Source organism: Symphalangus syndactylus, chromosome 11 (genome assembly GCF_028878055.3).
Source record: "Symphalangus syndactylus isolate Jambi chromosome 11, NHGRI_mSymSyn1-v2.1_pri, whole genome shotgun sequence".
NCBI lineage: Eukaryota > Metazoa > Chordata > Mammalia > Primates > Hylobatidae > Symphalangus > Symphalangus syndactylus.
Genome location: NC_072433.2, coordinates 99,182,729 through 99,206,748, shown reverse-complemented (window position 1 = coordinate 99,206,748; position 24,020 = coordinate 99,182,729). Strand labels below are relative to the sequence as shown.

The 24,020-nt window shown below is 39.5% G+C and overlaps 1 protein-coding gene across 5 annotated transcripts in view; it reads left to right on the top strand.

Annotated features, from left to right (window-relative positions):
- EPB41L4A (erythrocyte membrane protein band 4.1 like 4A) overlaps positions 1–24,020 on the top strand; it is a 290,674-nt gene that overhangs the window by 225,621 nt on the left and 41,033 nt on the right. For all 5 annotated transcript variants that reach the window (XR_008660989.2, XM_063612902.1, XM_055298370.2 and 2 more), the window contains 4 exons: positions 2,745–2,828; positions 3,763–3,876; positions 12,531–12,578; positions 13,590–13,667. Coding sequence is in view for 4 of the 5 variants with exons in the window: in XM_063612902.1 (XP_063468972.1) it covers positions 2,745–2,828; positions 3,763–3,876; positions 12,531–12,578; positions 13,590–13,667 (324 nt within the window). In the remaining variant the exon portion in view is untranslated. The remainder of the gene's footprint in view (positions 1–2,744; positions 2,829–3,762; positions 3,877–12,530; positions 12,579–13,589; positions 13,668–24,020) is intronic.

Here is a 24,020-nt window from a genome sequence, read left to right as displayed (position 1 = left end):
TTTTTTGAGATGGAGTCTCACTCTGTCACCAGGCTGGAGTGGAGTGGCACCATCTTGGCTCACTGCAACCTCCGCATCCCGGGTTCAAGTGATTCTCCTGCCTGAGCCTCTCAAGTAGCTGGGACTACAGGCGTGTGCCACCACTCCCAGCTAATTTTTGTATGTTTGGTAGAAATGGGGTTTTACCATGTTGGCCAGGATGGTCTGCATCTCTTGACCTCGGGATCCGCCTGCCTCAGCATCCCAAAGTGCTGGGATTACAGGTATGAGCCATCACACCCGGCCATATGTCTTTTTTTGTCGAATGATTTGTTTCCCTTTGAGTATATATCCAGTAGTGGAATTGTTGGATCAAATGGTGATTCTGTTTTAAGTACATTGAGAAATCTCCAAATTGCTTTCCACAATGGCTGAGCTAATTTATATGTCCACCAACAGTGTATAAGTGTTCCCTTTTTTCCACAATCTTGCCAACATCTTTATCTTTTGTCTTTTTAATAATAGCTATTCTGACTGGTGGGAGATGGTATCTCATTGTGATTTTAATTTGCTTTTTTCGAATGATTAATGATGTTGAGCATTTTTTCATGTATTTGTTGGCTGCATGTATGTCTTCTTTGGAAAAGTGCCTGTTCATGTCTTTTGCCCATTTTTTAATGGCATTGTTTGTTTCATCTTGTTGAATTGTTGAAGTTCCTTATAGATTCTGGATATTAGACCTTTGTCAGATACATAGTTTGTGAATATTTTCTGCCATTCTGTAGATTGTCTGTTTACTCTGTTGATAGTTTCTTTTGTTGTGCAGAAGCTCTTTAAAGTCTCACTTGTCAATTTTTGGTTTCATTGCAATTGCTTTTGGGGACTTAGTTGTAAATTCTTCACCAAGGCTGTCCAGAATGATATTTCCTAGGTTTTCTTTTAAGATATATTTTCATAGTTTGAGGTCTTACATTTAAGTTCTTAATCTATCTTGAGTGGATTTTTGTATATGGTAAAAGGGAGGGGTCCAGTTTCACTCTTCTGCATATGACTAGCCATCCCAGCACCATTTAGGGAGTCCTTTCCCCATTGCTTGTTCTAGTTGCTTTTGTTGAAGATCAGATGGTTGTAGGTGTGTGACTTTGTTTCTTGGTTCTCTATCCTATTGCATTGGTCTTTTTGTCAGTTTTTGTACCATACCATGCTGTTTTTGTTACTGTAGCCTTGTAGTATAGTTTGAAGTTGGGTAGTGTGATGCCTCCAGCTTTGTTCTTTTTGCTTAGAATTGCTTTGACTGTTTGGGCTTTTTTGGAGGGAGGGTTCCATTTTAGAATAGTTCTTTCCTGTGAAAAAATGATGTTGGTAGTTTGATAGGAATAGCATTGCATCTGTATATTGCTTTGGGCTGTATGGCCATTTTAACAGTATTTTTCAATCCCATTTGCAACCACATTCCTGTGATGATACTGGTACTTGAAGCACCACCAAAGTTTTCCTCTCAAGCTTAAGATGAGAAATACCTTACGGTGTGAATGCAATTAACTTGTCACCCAGGATTTTATTATTCTTTAACTTTTATATACTCTCTCAGTTCCTCTTTTATCTCCCTATTTCTTTTCCAGTCTCCCTTGTCCTTTCTCTTTGCTTTTTCTAATTTATTGATCACATACACTTTATACTATTATATTAGATATCTACCATATTTGTTTATTTTCATCATTTCAAACAGTAAGCTTTTACTTTGGGAATTGAATCTATAGAGGTTTTTAGCCTTTATAAAAATAATAAAAAAACTAAGCTACTATCTACTAATACTATGGGTTATATGCCTCTGTCAGATACATAATTTTATAGGCTTACTTTAAGTCCATCATGGATAGTATACTAGGGTGCAAGTCTTTTTTTTTTTAATACCTCGTCATCTTTCCTCTCTCTATTGGCTGTTACAAAGTGCTCCGCTATGACCTTATCCTAGGACAGTTATACAGAGGATTCCTCAAAAAGCCAGGGTTGAAAGTGGATTTGGAGTTAAATAGCTGTATCTTTATCTTAAGCTAAGACTCCTGAGGATGTGAGAGGTGACACACCCCTCCCCAGTGGTGCCTGGAGGCTTCTGATTACTCCCTTCCTCCATGTGTCCCCAGGGGTTTCTAAAACAATTTGTTGAGGGTAGAATAACAACTCAGTTGCATTTACATTCTTAGGACTGAAAGATGATACTAGGTCAGGAAATAGCATTTGAAAGTCATTCTGATCTGGAGGGATGAAGCCAAGATATGGCGGAAGCTGGGAAAAGGTCAGTTTGAGTAGCCTGAACCCGCCCGGGGCTGACCGACCTGTGTGGATTCAGACCCGTGCCTGGAGCCAGGGCTTCTCTGATCACTGTTGTAAGAAGGGAGCCAGGCTGAAGATCCTGGGAAGCCCAGGTCCCTCCTCGTTGGTTTTCTTTTCTTCTTGGCTCCGTGCTTCCCCTTGCTCCCTCTCCTACAGGTGGACTCTAGAGTTTCTTAACAATTGATGGACCTGCCATCTGTTGACTAAAGCAGTAAAACTAGAAAGAAAGGGGAGAGAGACGCAAAGGTTCTTGCTGGAGACAGATTTTTTAGGCAGCGACTTCGTGTTCTTTTTAGAGTCACGGGTGAATACAAGCAAATAAGTGTGCACATCTTAACATTTGTTTAAAAATTTTACTTAACAAATAAGTATGTGAGTTTGCTTTTATTTTCTCCTTAATTTATTTCTCATACTTTTTTTTTAAATTAAAGCTTTAAGAAAGCAAAGAATGAAAATAGCCCTGATACCCAAAGAAGCAAATCTCATGCACCGTGGGAAGAAAATGGCCCCCAGAGGTAAAGGGAATCGTTGTTTTTATAAAGGAGACAGTAGGAAAGGGGTTAGTACTTGCAGCTCATTGAATAAAGGAATCCAGCTGCTGGGTGACTGATCACAGCTAGCTTTGGATAAAGTGGGCAGACTCTAAATCAGTGTGACCCAGGGGGAGAGGGGCTGGGATTTCTGAAGTGAAAATCAACACTATGTTTTATAACATGAAACTTTTTCCTGGGAAGGCAAAAGGGAAACCTAGGAAATATTATGACATTGCCTGTAAGGTAATATATTTCTGAAAACTCTAAATGGCATATTAATAATTTGCCCCATTTCATAGTTTTGGTTAAAAAGTCAAAAACTATAGCTGATGAATAGTGATGCTGGAAGACTTTTATTCCTAAAAATATGGATATGTCTAGTTTATCTCTGGTCACAAGTACCAAACCAGTGACAGACCTGTGTTGTAACTTATAGTTCAAATTGTAGCCCTGCCACTTCCTAGCTACTTTATTTGGGCCCCTTAATTAAGTAGTCTATAGTTCAATTTTTTTTCTGTTTAATAGGTTTAATAATTGTACCTGAGTGCTGAAGGCTGATATGAAGATCAGCTGAGATAATGAATGTAAAGCCTTTAGCTGAGTCAGTGTTTAGAAAGGGGTAAATTCATCATACATACGAATTGTTATTGTTATTTGTGTGTGTTCATTTTTTACTACTGAAGGCTAGTGAGACAAATGGCATTCCTGCAAAATAATGACCTTTATGATTTGATTTGCCAGATCTTACCTCTTTTCTTCTAATAAGTCTTGTCAGCAAAGAGAACCACGTGCCCCTGGTGCGTGTACCTCTGGAAGTACCAGCTGTGCAGTTATGAATAACTCTAGGTCTGGGCTGGGGTGTGTGTTTCCCCAGGAACTCTCTGGGCTCTTATTGACCATTTATCTTTCTCTCCAGTGGACTCTACAATTCTCCTAGTGACCGCACTAAGTCACCAAGATTCCCTTACACGCGTCGCCGAAACCCCTCCTGTGGAAGTGACAATGACTCTCTACAGCCTGTGAGGAGGAGGTAAGCGGAACACAATCTGTCTGTTAGCAGTTTTCAGCAGAAGCATTTTGTCCCAGGCCTGACTTTGTAACACGTGATTCTTATACCAACATTACTGTTTCTCTCCAAGATAACAGGAAGCTTATTCTTTTTGACATAAAATAAGTTAGGAATCCTGAAGTATTTATCTTAAACAGCCAGAGTTTTAGACAATAATTTCATAAAATATTGGCAGGAACTTGCTTTCTGTATTCTATTTATAAATAATGTGTCTAAAAATAGTATATAATATATAATAAAAATATGTATTATATATAGTATATTACAAAGTAGAGACAGTATATCTTTTTTTTTTTTTGAGACGGAGTTTCACTCTTGTTGCCTAGGCTGGAGTGCAGTGGCACGATCTCGGCTCACTGCAACCTCCGCCTCCTGGGTTCAGGCGATTGTCCTGCCTCAGCCTCCCAAGTAGCTGGGAATACAGGCATGCGCTGCCACGCCCGGCTGATTTTTTGTATTTTTAGTAGAGACGGGATTTTTCCATGCTGGTCAGGCTGGTCTCAAACTCCCAACCTCAGGTGATCCGCCCGCCTCGGCCGCCCAAAGTGCTGGGATTACAGGTGTAAGCCACGGCACCCAGCCAAGTTAGTATATCTTAATATATAAAACATATTAAATGTTTCTACCTGAGAAGACAAAACTACACTTAAAGATAAGCCTTCTTAGCTGAAAAACGCCTTTTAAAGCACAGAAAAAAATGAATCCTGTTACATCTTACCTGTACGGGTAGAGTGTTTGAAGGGATAATATTTGTGTGTGTACGCTTAATTAAAAAAGTTCTTAGCTGGAAGATTTGGATCTCTCTGCAAAGCAGGCTGGGCACTGTGATAGGTACAAGAGGGGAAGATGTAGAAATGACTCATCAGTGAAATTCTTTTCACTCCTATATGGCAGGGACTGTGTTTTACTTTGAGTACCTACATAATTGGCATTGTATAAATGGCTTTTTCCTTTTTTTGGTTTTTGTGGTTTTTGTTTTTATTTTTGAGATGGAGTCTTGCTCTGATGCCTAGACTGGAGTGCAGTGGCATGATCTTGGCTCACTGCAAACTCTGCCCCCTGGGTTAAAGCAATTCTCCTGCCTCAGCCTCCTGAGTAGCTGGGATTACAGGCATGCACCATCAGGCCCGGCTAATTTTTTTATTTTTAGTAGGGACAGGGTTTCTCCGTGTTGGTCTCGAACTCCTGACCTCGTGATCCCCCTGCCTCACCCTCCCAAAGTGCTGGCATGAGTCACCACGCTTGGCCTCTTTTTCCTTTTTTTAAAAAATAAAAATGTATAAATTAAAGTAGAGATGGGGTCTCGCTTGCTATGTTGCCCAGGCTGGTCTTGAATTCCTAGCCTCAACCAGTCCTCCCACCTCAATCTCCCAAGTTGCTGGGATTACAGGCATGAGTCGCTGCACCCAGCCTAAATGAGTTTTTTAGTTACAAGAAGTTCAGTTCATGATGTCAGGTAACCATCAAGACTCTTTTTGTGCGCACTGCAGGTTTGGAAGCCAAGCCCTTCTTTCACCTATGCCCTAGTTAATACACACTTGCTGGCCCTTTCCTTCTTGATCCCTTTTGCTTCTGCTAGTTTCCCAGAGCTTTGCCCCCAGCTTTCTGAAACCAAGTTCAACTTCACTGAAATCCTTTGATGGTTAAGAAGAGAAGGGTCTATATTACCTTCGTGTAGTAGGACTGACATGAGGTGGCTAGATCAGGACCAACAATGATTAGATAGAATAATAGGGTAATAGTAGGCATTTGTTTGGTATTGGCCATATTCCAAGTACTGAGCAAAGTGCTTGCTATATATTATCTCACGTAATCCTGCTAATAACCCTTTGGGAAATGGCATTTGTATTCAGGCATGTGATTCTAGCAGAGGGGGATTAAGTAGGGAATTGGTGCAAAGGTATAAGTGGGATTGAAGGTGCAGAGAGTGGTATAACTCAGAAATCTAGCTGCTTTTACTGCCTCTGGACTGAAGGAATGCAAAGAGAGAAGTGGGTGTTACCTGGAGACCAGAAGCCTCTTCCACCTTTGAGCTGGCATTCCTGAGCCTGTGCTCGCTGCTGACATTGCTGCAGGCACCGTGATGGATGCTAGGCAGGGACTGCTCTTGCTGACATTGCTGGAGGTACCACCACTGTAGCCGACCAAAGAACCCCCACTTCTCAGGAGTGCAAGAGTTGATGCCACAGGTAAAACTAGAAGCGAAATCACTTTCCCCGTTCTCTGCCTTCAGATCTAACTGGAGTCTCTCTTAACTAGAACCCAGCTGGCAAAGGTGTCCAGGAATATAAAATTTCCAGGCTTTCTATCTCTACAGTAGAGGGCAGACTATAGATGAGTCAGTAGAGGCTGGGTACCAAAGAAAAATATTCAGCCCAGCATCACCATTTCACTTTTACAGATGAGAAAACGGAGGCTCAGGGAGATGATCGTAGCTTGTCCTCTGTGGCACACATGGGATTGGAATCCCGGCCTGTACATCTGAAAAAGGTGGAGATAGTGATAGCCCTCATTTAAATAAAGCTGTACTTCAGCCCTTACTCAGCTTTCCCCTTGGGAACACCAAGAGGTGGTTCAATTTGGACAATACTTAAAACCAAAGCAGCAGCACTGGGAAATACTTTAAAGTGCATTTGTGTGTATTGTGTGTTGAGGCGACATAGGTGGCAGGGATGATTAGAATTTAGCATATATTATTGGTAGATAGAGTTTCATAGTTTTCCACCCTTAATTAGTGCAATTTGTCAGCACTCCCTAAATAAAACAACACATGTTGAGCAGATAGTTATTTTAATACATTTGAAAATGAACTTAATTAAATTTTGGTAAAATATGCCTAAATTTGCATATTTTCATACAAAATAATTGCTTGAAATAGTTTGCAGCATATGCACTCCCAAATCCAGACTCGACTTCTACACTGAGGTTCATTTTCCACTGGCTTCCTGTGAAACACAGAGAAGTAATTGTGGAGAGTGGATACAGGATCCTTTCATTGGCATATTCCGGGGGAAGGCTATTTAAATTTACTGGGAAGAGAATCTTTTTGCCTGAGCATCCATAGAGGCTTTTGCCTGGTGCACTTACAGGTCTCTTTTGGGGATGTGTGTTTTGAGGCAACGAGCCATTGCTGCATGTTGACATAAAAGGACTAAAGCACATTCTTCTCTGTTTCTTTCCAGTATAAATGCCCTATAAGTGTCCTTGTCCTTGTCAGTCTTTGTTATCTTCACATGTATTTACCTTGCACTGAGCACACATCCCTACATTGCTGGATTAACACTGACATTTAAAATCAAGACATGTCATCAGCATGGAAGAATCTCAAGGACTTAAATTTAATAATAGGAAATTATATTTTGCTTTGGATACCAGGATAATACATTTTGCAATAGATGTCAAAATTTCCTATTTTGTCAGTTGTTTATCATGAGGTGGATACAAGCTATCAAATTCTGGCCGAGTCCAGAATAGTGATCCTTAACCTTTTTGGGTGGTACTACCCTCTGAGATCTGGTGAAATGTTGCATTCATTCCCTAGGGAAAGGCAGGTTCATATTTAAATACATATAAACATTTTCATATAATTTTCAAAATTTGTGGAGACCCTGAAGCCTGCTTGTTTAAACATTCCTATTCTAGAAAAAGAAAGCCAGCATATTTCCTGGTAGTACAATATATTTTCACTCCTCAGCTTTCACTTTTACATTAAAAAATGTTTGAGTGCCTGTTGTATGCCATGCAGTGTGCTGCTACCACTAGACAAAGTTCCTGTCCTTTGGGAGCTTAGATGCTGTTAAGGGATAAATATATGAGTCATAGGAATATATGTGCCATTATGACTTTAATACATAATATGAAGCTAAGCTATGTGGTACTTAGGGGAATTTAAAATTTTTTTTATTGAAACTTAGCATGCATACAGAAAAGTACACACATGTCATAAGTGTAACTGCATGATAAATTTTTATAAATAGATGCCTGTGTAATGAGCACTGTTGGGGAAGTTTGCTGAATCACTGAGCCCAAGAGGTTAGGGTAGGTTTCCTGAGGTTGGATGCTTGCATCAGGATCTGAGATACCAACAGGCTAAAAGAAAGGAGCAATCATACCAGATAGAGGAGGCTAGCATCTGCAAAAGCCTTGGGAATGGAAAGAAGCAGGGAACCTTCATGAAAAGGAAAAAGGCCAGTGTTTATCAGACTCTGCGAGTGAATAAAAATGTGTTAGAAATGACCATTGAGAGAAAGATGGGATCAGACCTTACAGCCCACCTGGACTTTCTTCAGGATTTTGGTCCTTAGACCAGTGGTTTTTTACTGGAAGTACAATAACATCACATTTGTGTTTGTATAGATGACCCTCACTGTCCTGTGGAGAAATGGTGAAAGAGGGTAGTGGCAGAAATGCAGAGACCAGGCGGCAGGCTATTGTCCAAGTCCTGGCAATAGAGAGTGGGAGCATGCACCAAGGTGGTGATGTGGAAATTTAAAGAAGTAGATGGTTTCAGTAGCCAGTAGGAGGTAAAATTGGTAGGAGAATCAGTATGAGGGGTAGAGGAGAGGGAGCTGTCCAGAATGAAACCCAGGCTTGTTCAGTTTTTTAAATTTGATGTGTTGCATAGAAGTAGAATCATCAGGACTTTACAGGCTTGAAAAGGACAATTGCCAGTTTAGTTTCTGATATCCTGAATTTATGGTACTTCTGAGAAGTCCAGATGCAGGACTCACTTGGGCTGTTGAATGTAAGTCAGGAGCTAGATTTGCTTTATGGACCGAAATATAATCTTAAGTATGTTACTTGAAATATAGAGATTAGGTTGTTTAGGTGGATAGTATAGATAGAATGCAAAAAGACAAAGCCAATGACAGAGTTGTAAGAAGCTCCAGCATTTGGCCTAATTGAAAATTAACTGGTAAAGGAGAAAGAGAAATTGTGGCCATGGAAAAATCAAGAGAGTGAAAATTTGCATACCAAATGTCTCCCTTCTCTCTTCATTCCCAGAATACTAGAATCCAGGCTTATATTACCCAGGCAGAAAATTAGAGAATCCCTTTGTAAGAAATGGACAGGAACAAGAGAAAAGACTATGGATACTAGCTTTCAAAGCATCTTCCATTGAAATGGTTACATCTCCCAGGCATGAGATTAGAGAATCCCACTGCAGGAAATGGACCCAGGTACAAGAGAAAAGACTTACGTGTACTTACTTTCAAAGGATCATCCAATGAAATGATTGAGCCTGCCCTCATGTTACTATGAGGCCATTAATTAACATGCTCTGCACCATCCAAAGGGCTCCAGTCGTTTTAACACTTATTGCTTGAATAGGAAGAGAGAGCCATGAATGCCTGCATTTGAGCATTGCTTCTGTCTAGAAAGGCAGAGACTAAAACAAACAAATGGGGTGTAGGGTGGAGTTGGGGGCATTCTCACAGGAAACAGACAATATAAGAAATAAAAATTTCTAAAAAACTAATTATTTAGAAAGATGAAAAAATATATCCATGAACCTCTGTCAATACAAAGGTAAGAACTAATGAATAAGAGTTATTAGGCTTAAAATTAGTGTGGCAAAATTTAAAATAATCAGTAAAATATTTGGAAAGTGACATTAAGAAAATCTTCCCCAAAACGGAACCAAAAAGCCCACAATAAAACAACTGTATGGAAATAAGAATAATAAAATTGTCAAACCTAGATAGCAAACATTCAACTAATACAATTTCTAAGAAAAAAGAACAGAGAAAACATAGGAGAGGAAACTATTAAAGAAACAGCACAAGCAAATATTCCGGAACTGAAGGATGTGGCATTATGGAGAAGAACCCACTGAGCATTTGACATAATCAATTGAAAAGTTAGATTCATTCGAAGGTTCATTATAACTAAATTTCAAAACTTATAGATTAACAAAGAATTCTAAAGATTTGGAGGGGGCATGGGAATATGGGAGAGAAAAAAATACCCATGTACAAATGGTGACAAATCAAAATGACATTGGGAGCCACGTACGGTGGCTCACGCCTGTAATCCCAGCACTTTGGGAGTCTGAGGTGGACGGATCACCTGAGGTCAAGAGTTCAAGACTAGCCTACCCAACATGGTGAAACCGTGTCTCTACTAAAAATACAAACTAGCCAGGCGTGGTGGTGCATGCCTGTAATCCCAGCTGCTGGTGGAGGCTGAGGCAGGAAAATCACTTGAACCCGGGAGGCGGAGGTTGCAGTGAGCTGAGATCATGCCACTGTACTCCAGGTTGGGCCACAAGAGTGAAACTCCATCTCAAAGAAAAAAAAAAAAAATTGGGCTGCTTAACAGTAATATTAGAGGAAGAAGGCACAGAAGTATTGTCTTCAGAAGTCTGAAACATTATTTTCAGTTTAAGAGTCTATGCCCAGATAACCATAATTGTTTGTATAGAATAAAGACATTTTCAGAAATTTTGGGTTCCAAATTTTTCTGTTAGCAACTAAAAGATACACTTTACCAAAACCCAGACTAGTAGCCAAAAGACCTGGAGATGTAGGGTCCATCATACCAAGAAGCAAAAGGAGTTCCTTGGATCATGGTAAAGGGGAGTTAGTCAAAGCTCCAGGTATGAGCAGGAGGGCAGAGGGCTCCAGGAGGGATATAAATGGAACTTGCAGATTACCTGAGTATCCATCCATAGCAGGAGTTTTGCAGTTCTTTCAGAGTTTGAAGAATTAGTGATAAGCAAAAGAACCCTAAGCAAGTGATATGTACATGGAAAACTTAGGCAAGTATCTTCTCTCAGAAAATTTAAAACCTACAGAAGAATGGAATCATATTCTTGGAACACTATTTAGATCATCTGTGACCAATTTTGGTATAATTGTGTTTATGCTAAATAGTGACCCCAAAATTTGATGTAAGAACAGGTACCACATATTGCTGTTAATGTTATTTGATATGTGTGTTGGAGGAATTGGGGAAACGTAAGCCATACATTAAAGAGATCAGAGTGGGAAGGTGCTAGATTACAGATTGTAAGGAAATGGAGCATGGGGCATAGACACCACTCTCCAAAAGTTTGGCTTTGAAGGAGAGAGGAGAGACTGGGCAGATGAGGGGGGATGTGGACTCAAGGTAGGTCTGCGTTTGTTTAAACAGTAGATACTTCAAAAAGTTAATAGCTTATAAAAAGAGTCTGCTAGACGGGCAAGGTGGCTATGTGTGAGAGGTGGGAGGGTAGTTAATGAAAGTCATTGAAAAGACATGGGGTGATGGGACCCACAAAGCACTGGTGGAGGGACTGACCTTGGTAGTAAGGATAAATCCATAAATAACACAGAGGAAGATGTTGGTAAGTTTTTATTTTTGGTAGCAGGAAGATGAAAGAGTTCCATCTGGAGGCTACTTTTTCCTTCGGAAGGAGAAAACAAAGTCATTTGCTGAAACAGGGATACTGTGGGTCAGAGGGTTGCAGGGTGAAGAGTTTGAAACTGCTTTGTACTTAGATCTGCGAAAAGTGGCAGGATTGCTGAACCGTGGTGTGGCCCCACTTGAGGTTTATGCACATGGATTTGTAGTGTAATAGGCCCCTTTTGTGTGACTCCTTCCAGCACTGCTCAGCCAGCTGTTTAGGACTGATCCAGAAAACTTACGTAGCTGGATTCACCCATGCCTGGAATTTTGCCAAAAAGATGGAATGAAAAACAGAGTTGAGGAACGTGTTGAGTATCAGCATGCATGTTATTGAAATGATGGATTAGGAAATCTAAGCTGAGTACAGAAGACAGTGAAGAGAAGTGAAGAGCTGGTGGAGAGTAGCCACGTCAATAGATAGTCTTATTGGGGTCAAAGAAAAGGAAGAATGGAAATAGTTGAATAAGCAATAACAGCTTATCTTGGTTGAGTGCGAAGAATGGCCCAGGTCCTAGTGTATGCATTTTAAATATATTAATTTGTTTTATCCTTCAGAGGAGACTTTAAAGGAGATTCTATTAAAAGTGAGTCACTGAGTAGAAAAGTAACTTATTTAAATCACACAAGTCATCAGTGGAGAAGATGGGATTCACATTCATGTTGTCTGGCTCTAGAGCCAGCACCTTTAACCAGGATGCCCCATTGAAGCTGTTTGAAAGTAAATGGGGAGTGGTAAACAGGAAGAAGAGGCGATTGTGGTAAGAGAGCAAAGTGTTTGGAGGTGGTTACAGATGATAAAGTCTTAAGTATGATCATGAGGTAGGTTGCTGAGTTGAAGTGGAGGAGATTATGAGCGAAGAGATAAAGAGAATTTGGAGCCTCAGGGTATGGGAAAGGGCATCCAAGTGAGATGATGTCAGTTCCACTATGGCAGAAATCAGCTTGGAGGATTGCAGTTCTGAAACTGCAGACTAACCTCATCATTGGATTAATGGAATTCAGACGGTTTGCAGGTCCCACTAGAGTGAGGCCAGGTGATGTTATTAACATTGTATTTCTGGGACGTGTCATGTGTAGGGTTAGGCATATACATATGACTTAAATGTTTGGTGAATGAATGAATGTATGACAAATATATATTAACTGAAGTGAAACTCATTCTGGTGTGCTTTCCTTAGCCAATTGAAAATCTCCTGTTTTCTTAAATGTCTTATTTGTTTTCATAGGAAAGCCCGTAACAGTGGTGAAGATTCAGATCTAAAGCAAAGGAGGAGGTAAAAAAACAAAAATGGAAGGAGAGTCAGAAGGAAGAAGGGTTAGCAGATTTAGAAATGCTCAGAGTTGAGGAAAGAGTGGGGGTATTATTGTTAATTTTTTTTTACTTTCAAAAACCAGTTTGTCTTCAGCTGATTCCCAGTCTTGCATTCTGTTGCATCCTGACTGTGCTGTTTCCTGCTCCTTTGTGTCTCAGAGGAGCTATCTTATTTATCTGTTGCCATGTTATAAACCACTCCAGAACTCAGTGGCTTAAAGCAGCAACAACTGTATTTATCTAGTATAATTCTATCCATTGAACAGGCAGCTTTTTAGCTGGTCTTGTTCACTGTTTCATGAAGCTGTGGTCAGATGACAGCTGAGGTTGTGTTATCCAAGAGGCCTTTCTCTTTCATGTTGGCGTCTTGGCAGAAAGGCTGGAGGCCTGGGACCTCTCTGCATAGTTTCTCAACCTGGCTAGCTTACACTTCTGTAGACACTTCCTTTACACTTCTTTAGGCTGGGAGGAAGCAGAAGCTACCAGTCTGTTAAGCGGCTAGTCCTGGAACTGTCGTAGTATCCCTTCCGCTTCATTCTATTGGTAAAATCAGTCACAAGACCAGTGTAAATTCAGAGGCTAGGAGAATAAACTCTACCTCTCTCAGTGGGGCAGATGGGAAGGTTACAAGATTTTGTGTCCATATTTAGTCCACCACCGACTTACGGCTTTGCCATGTCAGAGTTCTGTTGGAAGTGATTGATTTTGCGGTCCTTTCTGGGAACATGCTGACATTCACCTTAATCGGTTTTCATATTTCCCCTGCATTGCCATTTCCCTGAGCTATAGACTCAGTCAGATGTCTTACTGAGTTCAGAAACACTGACTTGGAGAGGGATAATACAGCTCTTGATGTTTGGGTTGATAATTTTACTGCAAAATGAATTCCAGAGGACTGATACAAACCTTTCTGAAATTTTTCATGAGTTACAAACATGTGTTTTCTCTTTTGTTCTTACCATTTTATCTTCAGGTCACGTTCACGCTGTAACACCAGCAGTGGTAGTGAATCGGAAAATTCTAATAGAGAACACCGGAAAAAGAGAAACAGGTAATGTCTCAATATTACAATTAACTGGCACTCTGAAATCAGAGGCTGCCCTTGGTGGTAGAAACTGTGTTCTTTGTAAGTTTTTTTTCCTTCTGAGTCTGAGAAGCAATCTGGCACTATTTTGAAGCACTTAGTTTAGGAAACTTTAGCTCTTTGAGTGGAGTTTTCTTACCTTCACAGTAAGATGATTAAACAACTTGACAATGACGGTCCCTTCGTGTGTGTGTGTGTGTGTTTAAAGATGATCCTGTACATAGCTACAATGTGTAGTGAATTTCACTAAGGCTGGTGAGAAAGTTTACCATTTGTAGAGAGATTTCTCCCTGAACTATCTTTTCAATGGCATTACTATATTTTACCCAACCAAAGATAACTCATTGTTTCTTAGATTCTGTGGTTTCAGGCTCAGGTATATATATGTGCTAATAATATGTGCATTTACTCATCTGTGTGTGCCTGACATTCCAAATATGTAAGATACATTTTAAAGAGATTTTTAATCACATCATTTGACATGTAATCAGTATTAGTGCTGGTTTAATGCATTAATCAGTTATCCCTAGTTCCAAAATATGCACTCGAAAACAAGAAGTATTTGTGTCATTAATGAAAAGAGCACCTTGGGAGTCAGAGGGATTTGGTTGCCAGTCATGCCAGTTGTTAACCCAGTGGTTCTCAACTGGGAGTTTTGTCCTCCCTGCCTTCTCCCCAAGGACATTTGGCAATGTCCAGTCATTTTTTATTGTGACAATTGGATAGGGGGATTGCAACTGGCCAGGGATGCTGCTAAACATACTACGATGCACAGGACAGGCTCTGGCAACAAATAAGTACCTAGTACAAAAACATACCGGTAGTGCCACTGTTGAGAAACCTGTTTGCACCTAGTGTGGGCCTCTCGCCTGGTTGCTTTACTTTTCTGGGTTATCTTTTTCTCTTCTGAAAAATAAGGAAGCACGGTGGCTCACGCCTGTAATCCCAGCACTTTGGGAGGCCAAGGCAGGCAGATCACCTGAGGTTGGGAGTTCGAGACCAGCCTTACCAACGTGGAGAAACCCTGTCTCTGCTAAAAATACAAAATTAGCTGGGTGTGGTGGCGCATGCCTGTAATCCCAGCTACTCGGGAGGCAGAGGCAGGAGAATCGCTTGAACCCAGGAGGTGAAGGTTGTGGTGAGCCGAGACTGGGCTATTGCACTCCAGCCTGGGCAATAAGAGGGAAACCTCATTTCACAGAGAAAAAAAAAAGTAAGAAAGGAAGGAAGGAAGAAAGAAAGAAAGAGAGAGAGAGGAGAGAGAGAGAGAGAGAAAGAAAAAAGAAAAAAAAGAAGGAAAGAAAGAAAAATGAGGAAGTTGGATTGGATAATCTCCAAGGTCTTTCTTTAATGCTTAGAACCCTTGTGCTTGGCACAAATTGAATTGGTGGCCCTCTAACTACAAAGCCTGTGTAAAAAAGCCTCTAACTACAATAGCCCAGACAGCATTGTAAGAGTGGATATTTTTTAGGAAAGCATTCTATGTGGAGCCTTCTGAGGCTGGAATTACACTAGACAGATGGGAGATCTCCATGTGTTATGACACCTTTTTCAGAGAAATGATTTCAGTTTCTTCTTTGAAAACTCATGTGTGGGAGGTAGCTGCTTCTTAAGTACCCTCTTTCTGATCAAAAACTCAGTATTTCTGCACAAACAACACAAAACAAAGCAAAAATACCCATTTATTTTCTTATTTAACACTTTTTATTGATCAAGCCAGTATTTTAAGTCTGTTTCTGTTTTACCTAATGTATTCTAAATTGTGCCTTTAAGTGTTCTTTTCTCAGCTGTTCAGAAGGTGGCCCATTTAAAAACATTTTTGGGGGGGGCCATAATTGCTCACAGTACCATTCACTACTGAAAATGAAACACTAGTGAAAGGTTGCCATCAAATAATTAAATTGCTCATACTGATCTGGTTGCACTGGCTTTGATATTTCTTGTAGGTATTTTCTCCCTTAAGAGTTTTTCTCCCCTTTTCCCTGGACAGATTAGATTGGCTTTCTTTGTACTGTGTAAAAAGTATGTTTTAGAATAATGGTGATTCTAAAAGTATGTTTTAGAATAATGCACTGTGTAAAAGTGCATTAATGCACTTTGTAAGGCTAGTAATGAGAAATAGCTTTCAAAACACATTCCGACACGTTTCGTGCAAAAAATCCAAGAGGCTTTCACAATCATTTATGCTACCTATAGAAATACTGCTCTAGGAATACCTAAGTTGCCTATGTCTGTAGAAGATGTGGTGGAAAGTCTACCTGTCAGTAGCATAGCAAAAAGTGGGCAGAGGAAGATATATAGCTTTCAGTTCTGATCCCCACCACTGCAAATTCTGGTGCAATAGGTGACTACAGAGAAAGAGGGTGGAAACTCATTGTGCTGTCTGTCTCTTGGTACCACTTACCTACTATGCCATGCTGCTGCCAACCCCTCCATCCCATTATTAGCCTCTTAAATTTTGCCAGAACCCACTCTTCCCACATGAGGATGCATAGGTCTGGATATTTCATCTGCAGCCTTACAGTCTCTTCAGCCTCATTCATCCTTCCTTTTCTTGGCTGACAGTGTGATCCAGCCAGTTCTCAGCACTATCCTTTGTGCTTTTACTACAGGACTCCGGTAAGCCTATAATGGGGCAAGCAATCTTGTACATGCTGATGTTCTACCTCTTGCCCTTAAGGTCTCTAAACTTTGCCCCAGGATGCTTCGTTACTTTCCAACAAGAGCCTGCACCCCTATGCACCCTGCTTTTCTGTCTCTAGGAAACTGTAGCCTAGGGAGAGGGACAACTACTGGGCAAATTTGCTTTTTAGAACCTCTTTTGGAGCCCGTGATGTGTCCACTGGAACTCTGGACAGAGTCACTTTTACTTTCTGGAAGTTGCATGTGGTCTTTGGGATGTTGCTCCCTCTGCTACTCCTTCTTGCAGGATTTTTTTTTTTTTTTTTTTTTAACATAAACGAGGTCTTTCCTGTTAGGCATGAGGCCACTCCATGGAAATATTATTGTTTTCTTTTTTCCACGAAGTCAACCCATCGGAGCATAAGCTGCTTTACTGTTTCCATGAATAACCGTTTAAACATTTCTCATTTTGTGTGAAGAGAAACAAAAGTTAAGAAAACAATGTTTATGAATCAACTTTACCCAAAACAGGCTTTTGACAACCATTAAAGTTTAAAAAATAATAATCCTTCCAGCTCTGGCAGGCTAATGTTAGAAGCAAAGATTGTTGTTTAGTTTCAATTTCAGGAAAATATAACTGTAAATAACCACCCCATCTGTCTGTCACCTTTGGATCCAGACCTAACACGGCTCAGTTAGTAAGGGCTCTTGTGTTACTTGTGCCCTAACTGTAGGGCTTCATCGTACCGTATTTCCTAGAACACCAGAGTAATTCACCCTGCTTCTTTATTTGGGACATCATTTATGTTTTCCCTTACCCCTTTCCACTTTATTCTTTCTTTACTGTTCTCACAATCTGGTTGGGTATCCTGCAGCTTTCTAGGTTTTGAGATTTGAGATGATAATTTTTCACTCTCTTTTTATAACCAGATAGAAGTTGGAGGCACAGTTTTTTGTTATAACATTTAAGATGACAGAAAGTTCTTATTTTTCCTTTTAGTTTCTCTACTACATCCTCATCTCCCTCTCCATTCTCTTGCTTCACTTTTCACGTTTTATACCATGTTATTCTCACCCAGTTCCTTTCTGTTTCCTGGGCTTCCTTTCCAGTCTTTTTTTCTTTCTTCTGTTTCCTCTGAATTTCCTCTCTCCCTAGGAGCCAATGTTATGACACAGAATAACCTGAGGACTTGGGACTGGGTCATGGTTCTGCTGTGTGCTCATATTTGACCTTGGGCAACTTGTATAACCAATTCAAGTATTAGTTTTCTTCTCTTTAAAGTTGGCAGGGAGTGGGGGGAGGTGTGCTATAACAACTGATCTATTTTGTTGAATGAGTTACTGTAAAGATCAAATGAAATGTAAGAAGTGAGAGCACTTCGAAGTACAGAGCCACGTAGTCCTATACCCACTTCCAGAGTTACTCACTGCTGCTGCATCTCCTGTCCTCTCCTCCATCCTCTTCCAGCCTTTTTTAACTTTTCTTTTGGTCCTATCTTTCATTCTTCCACCTTTCCTAACTTTATACCTTTGGTTATTTTTACACCAGGATTCTTAACTTCTGATTCATGGGTAGGTGCTGGGGGTTTCATAACCCCATGAAATTGGGAAATGAAACTGGTGTTTCAATTCACTGGTAGGATTAAAAACTAAAATGCCTAAACTTTCTTTAGAGATTACTTTGCTATGCTGATTTGTGAAACAGTTGATTCTATTGAATTCTTGAAGTTGGGAGCCTACCTAGTACAAGGCACTATAAAGTTAATCTATGTGAGTATTAGATTCTATTAAAATTTGAATCTCGTCCCTGAGATCAGAAGAGCCAGCAGCTCGCTTATTGCTGTAGGTTTGAGACCATGGGCCATGTGCTGGACTTGCCCAGGGTGCAGGATGAAGGAGGACCTCACAAGTAGACTTAGGAGAGTGAAACCTTTCATGAACTAGCTTTACCTGGATGTGTCTTAAGCTTAATAAAATATCCTTGACGTTCAAGGAAAAGGTTCTACAAAATATCCTTTGTGCTATTGATGAAAATCAGCATTCCTTTGAGCGTTCACTGAGGAGAATCTTTGAATTACTCAGTCATTCATTAACTTTGCTGTGTTTCTAGGCTCTTCGAATTTTGAAGTGGGAGATGTGGAGGAGTGGGCGACATGAAATAGTCTGCTGCGTTTTTTTCCATCAGCATAAAAGTAGAAATAACTTGGGAGCCTACCAAGTATTAAAACAGTAAGAGAAACGAGAGAAGCTTAGGAGAATAGGAGAACTAGAGGAAATTGACAACAGGGGACTATTTGAACGTTTCCCTAATTTTATTCTAGGATGTTTGCTTCATAAACATGAGTCATGTATGTCAGTGTCAGGTTGTATGTGTGTGTACATATGTACATGCAAATCTGGGAGCCTGTGCTATGAAATTGGACCCACTTTGAAGAGTTCTGTGGCTTTGAGCTGGTTACTTGACCCTGTGAATCTTCATTTCTCACTTGCAAAGTGGGATAATACCTGACCTGCCTACCTCACTAGAGGTTTGTGAAGATCCAGGAGATAATAGATGTGCTTTGAAAAGTAGAAAGTGCCCTGCACAGGCAAGTTCTGTTAAATTGATAACATCCAGCACTGCTCAGGATTATCTACAGTTCCTGCAGGATCTTTAAAATGGGGAACACCTCCCTTGAAGAAGAAGTAAGTCAGCGTTTTCTAACATGAATTTGTTCTGGCATGAATGTTGCTAGTTTCTCCCTAACAACATTAGGGTCTTTTAGATGTCCTTTAGGGTCTACCAGATGTCTATAGTATCTAAATAGTAGATTAAGACAGATTTAAATATTTTAATTATGTTCCGTAAGGTCTTTTATATTGTTTTTCTAAAATGAAAAAGCATATTTCTGTGTGAGAAATTTGGCACTGTAAGAGGGACAATATATCTGACTAGGGCAAATCTAGAAGATCACAATTTTGGTAGGATTTTGTTTTGGGAGTGGTAAAGAAGAACTTTATTGTACCTGTACCCTAGGGAAAAAATATATTTGGGATGTTAGCAAACTTAAACTGATCGGCATTTCTTCCGTGTTGCTTGAAAATAGGTAACCGCTTCCTTGCCAGGAACTGCCTACTGTCCTGCCCCTGATTTAGGGGCTGCAAACACGGTAAAAATTTTGGGTACAGAGAGAAGAGTTCATACAAAGCTAGTGGAAACAGACGGTGTTCACCATACTGCAGATGCAAGGGTTTCTGATTTCTGCTTTAATAGGATATATCAATATTTAGACATTTGATATGGTTGATTTAGGGCTTCCAGAGTATAATCAAGGTTGACAGAGACGACTGTGGAAGGACAAAGCCGCAGCAACTGAGGAATGCTGCTACATTACTGAGTGAGGGCAAAATAGGTTAAAAATTCATGAAAACAGGAGAGTTTGAAAGGGAAACTGCGCCAGAGGTAGCCCATTGTAGTAGTGGGAGCATAAGGAATAAGTGGAAGAGACAGAAGTACCTTTAAGAGCAAATAAGAATAATTTATTGATGGTAGAGACAGTGGGAAAAGCAAACGAACTTTTTGCTTGCTGGTCTTAAGGGAGTATGTCGACACATGCCTGGAACCAACGTAAATTTCCCTAGGGAAGAGAAACTAGAAAAAAAAAAAAAGATTGCTTTATAGCAGGTGATCCAAAAAAAATGAGTACAGTTGATGAGAAACACAAGTTCACAATCAGTTGGGACCTGCAGATTTAATTTTGGCAATGGAGGGGCCATATGAAGCAATTGTCTGGAATGTTATGCTATAGTTGAAGAATATAAGTTTCTTTCAGTGTGTCTGTCTGGTTTGGAAATAAAATACAAATAGAGAAACATCAAGTTTTAAAGCTAGAAAGGATCTTTGCCATAATTTTATATATGAACAACCTGAGACTTGACCAAAAAAGATAAGCAATTTGCCCAAGGTCTCTGAGTCAGATAATGGCAGAGCTGGGAATGGAGAAAACTCAGGAGCAACGTTTATGGCTTGTATCATCTTGAAGCTTCATTTTACATTCACTCTGAAAGACTTCTTAGATTCAGCCTTAAGCATGGTGTTTATCTCAGTGAATTAGAAGTGAATTAAGAACTTATGTAAAGGAAGGTTCTGTTAGGAACAAAACTGCTAAAGGGAGAGGACACAATAAAACTTGGGGATTTGTGTAAGAATTCATTTGGTAATGTGAAGAATTTTGCAGAAGAGGCAGGACTGTAATTGGTAAGACAGGAAAGAAGAGGCTAGGAATAGTCATTTTCTTCATTGTTATCAAATGATTGTGTGGCATTTCATCTTCAAAACCTTTGCAGACTTTAATTAAATGTCAAATGCAGTTAAAATCTAAATTGTATGGATAGTCTGGAAAAGTAGAGTGTTGAAGTTTGGTAAGAGATGGAAGAAATACATTAGGATTCTGTTCTGAAACATGGTTAGAATTTGCTGTATTCTAAAGCAACCCTCTCCCTTATACATTAACTGAAAAACAAAAACCTTGTTATGATATACTTCCTACCACAGTTGTTGACCCGCCATAGTTACAGATGGAGAAATTGACAAAATAGGATAAATGTAGACTTATTGGATCAATTGGTACTGGAAATAAATGTTTGTCAGTTTACTGAGGTTCACCTTTAGATGCAACATTTGAAAATCAATAGATCTACAACATAAATGACAATGGACTCTTTTTCCCTTTTGAGACTTTGATGACTATGACGTAAGAGCACATTTTGAATTTTTAAAAGGTACTATGTCAAAACAGTGTTTGCGGCATTTTGTTCTTCATGATGTAAATCTATACATCGAGATTAAAATAGAGCAGGAAAGGAGCAAAAACTATTTGGATCCCCCATACCTGAGACTAAATGAGACTTAAAAAGTCAGAATTATCACAGTAAACCTGTCTTTTTAATTTAAAGGTTTCTTTATTCACTCATGCATAAACAAAATAGTTACTCCTGCCTCTTAAGGACAGAGTGCTACAATATTCTTGCTTCTAGGGCTAGGATTTTTTTCTTTCCAAGTAGCACCTGTGTTTTTTGGAGCAGTTCAGCAGTGGAAGAAATGACACTTTCATTCTTGTAATGAGGCACCATTAACCAGAGGTCTTTTGTAAGGATGTAATTTCAAACTTCATTACAGGCCAAGGCCGCCACACTACCCATTACTCAGGAAAATGTGCTTCTGTTGTGACTTTCCAAAGGCCCTTACATTTTTAATGCATCTTGTTAGAATATTTATGAAACAGCATCGCCAGTAGAGGGCATCTGTCTTTGAAACATGTGTATCACAAGGATATTAACTGACAGGGTTTCACTGCCCTCACTTTAGACTTTTCAGTTAGAAAAAAAGGTAAAGGTACATGTATAATCTTGAATTCTTTCTGATTTGGTCCTTATTACTATTATAGCAGGATACAGGAAATACGCATGCTTATGTCTCCGGAGTTTTAATTTTTTATCATCAGAGTGAAGTCTGAGTATGAGGGTAGCCAGCTGAATTCCACAATAGATGAGAATGAACATACAGTAACTGTGCTTCCTTTTCAGTGTCTGTTACTCTAGGAAAAGTATGTGTTTGCCCATTAGGCCTCAGCTTTGTTAGCAGGTTTGACCTCTCAAAAATATTTAGACGCCCCAACTTCCTGATACAAACATTTCACATTGTAAAATTTAGTTCTGCCCATCAAATGGATAGTGATTTTGTTCAGAATGAAAGCTGCATCCTAAAAGACTCCAGGGTTAGGAGTTAGGAGACCTGAGTTTTGTGTCCAGTCCTGGGCCCAGCAATCCAGGTGTGGGTTCCTGTAGGAAGGGAGATGCCACCTTGACAGCGCAGCACCTTCCCTGTGATTGTCTCTTCCTAACCCTGACCCCTCAGTCCTGGGGGTGTCCAGGACTGCTCCCCTACCAGCAAGCCTGGTGGGTTTCTGTCACATGAACACAGAATGGCTTTTAGGTGTAGGTTCTGGCTACAAAAATGTGTGTGTGTGTGTGTGTGTGTTTACAGCACACACGGGTACCAACATGCCATTTTCAAATGGGAGTGTTTGTTTCAAAGAATGATTAATAATTATGACCTCAAGTAGTATACCTTCTCATAGTTTTCTTCAGATATTTCTAATATTAAGGTCCATAGCAGTATATGTTCAATTTAAATTTACTCTGTACATGCAACGAGAGAAAGAATTATGCTTTTAAATCTGCGAAAAATACCATGACAGTATCCTGTTAATCTTCAAATAAATAGCCTATTAAAAATGAAAACTTTAGTGAGGAAATACATACACTTCAAAGGCTTTGAGTAAGTTACAGATAGTTTTTTACTTAGCACAATTCGTCTTTAATCTAGAGAGATTTAAACAGTTTCTTCCTCACAAAGTGCTGTTCTTTTCAACTTGAATTTGCTTTACATTATGTCTAAGTTATATGTGAAATGAATATTTGTCACCCATCCACTGATTTGCACCTGTAAGCAAATCCAGATATCCAGCCCACAGTCTATACTAAGTGCAATAACAGGAACCAAAAGACATCTGTTCAGAGAAGGAAATGCCTCCAATCCTGCCTGTTCTTTTTACTTTTGTCTCGAAGCATTTATGCTCATGCATTTGCAGTACTGGGGTGAGTCCCTGGCAATTCCATGCTGCTCTCTATACCCTGGGAGATGAACACTCTAGAGCAGCTTTCTGAAGAGCTTACATAAATTGGACGTTAAATATTCAAATAACAGGTGTTCACTTTTGCCAAAAAAAAAAAAAAAAAAAAAAAAAAAAAGGCTTCACAGCATCATTGTGGTGCATTTGAGACAGTATTTCACATAAATTAAGTACTTCTCTCTCCCCCCAATAGTGCACCTCATTATTTGAAAGACTTGATCCATCGGAAGTACAAAATTTCTGCAGGTTGAGCGTGGTCCATGGGTTTTGTTAAGTCTATATCATGCTTTAGAATTGGTTGCAAGACTTAAAAATTAGAAGAGTTCACTTTAAAAATCCAGATTTGGGGATTATCTTTTTTTAAAAAAATGAGAGGATTTGGTAACACTGTCCTGTGATCTTACATGTCAAGTGCCTGTGCTTCCAAGTCTTTCCCACCTTTCTCTTTTCCTCATTTTTCATTCCTTCCCTGACCACATCCAGCATCCAACTGTTATTCCGTCTTAAACATGTGAGCAGCCATGATGGGAATGGTGTGTCTTACTCAGCTAATGCATTATGCCACCATATTTAACTTTTTGTACTTCTAGATTTCTATCTTAAAAAGTGGGAATTACATTTGGCACCTATTTTTTATGAAAACTTTGACAATTAGCGTGACTTTTTAAAGAGTATTTCAAAGTAAAACTATTTATTACTATTTTGACTAGCACATTTAAAATAATGATTTTGTATCATCGGTTAAGATTGGCTCTATAGCAGACACCAAAATTTCTTTAGTCGAAACTTAGAAATGTTTAAAATGAGTTTTTGATACGTATCATTTTCCTAGAAAATTAAAATCAAAAGTCTGCAAATAACATGTATTTACATATATCATGAGTATTATATACTTCTGAGTGTTTATGTATACTTACCTACATATGGATGTATTAATTCAGTTAATATGCATCTTTAGCTATAAATGATCATAATAAAATTTCTGCTGCTTAAATAACATTTAAAAGCAAGTTTAGGATGAACC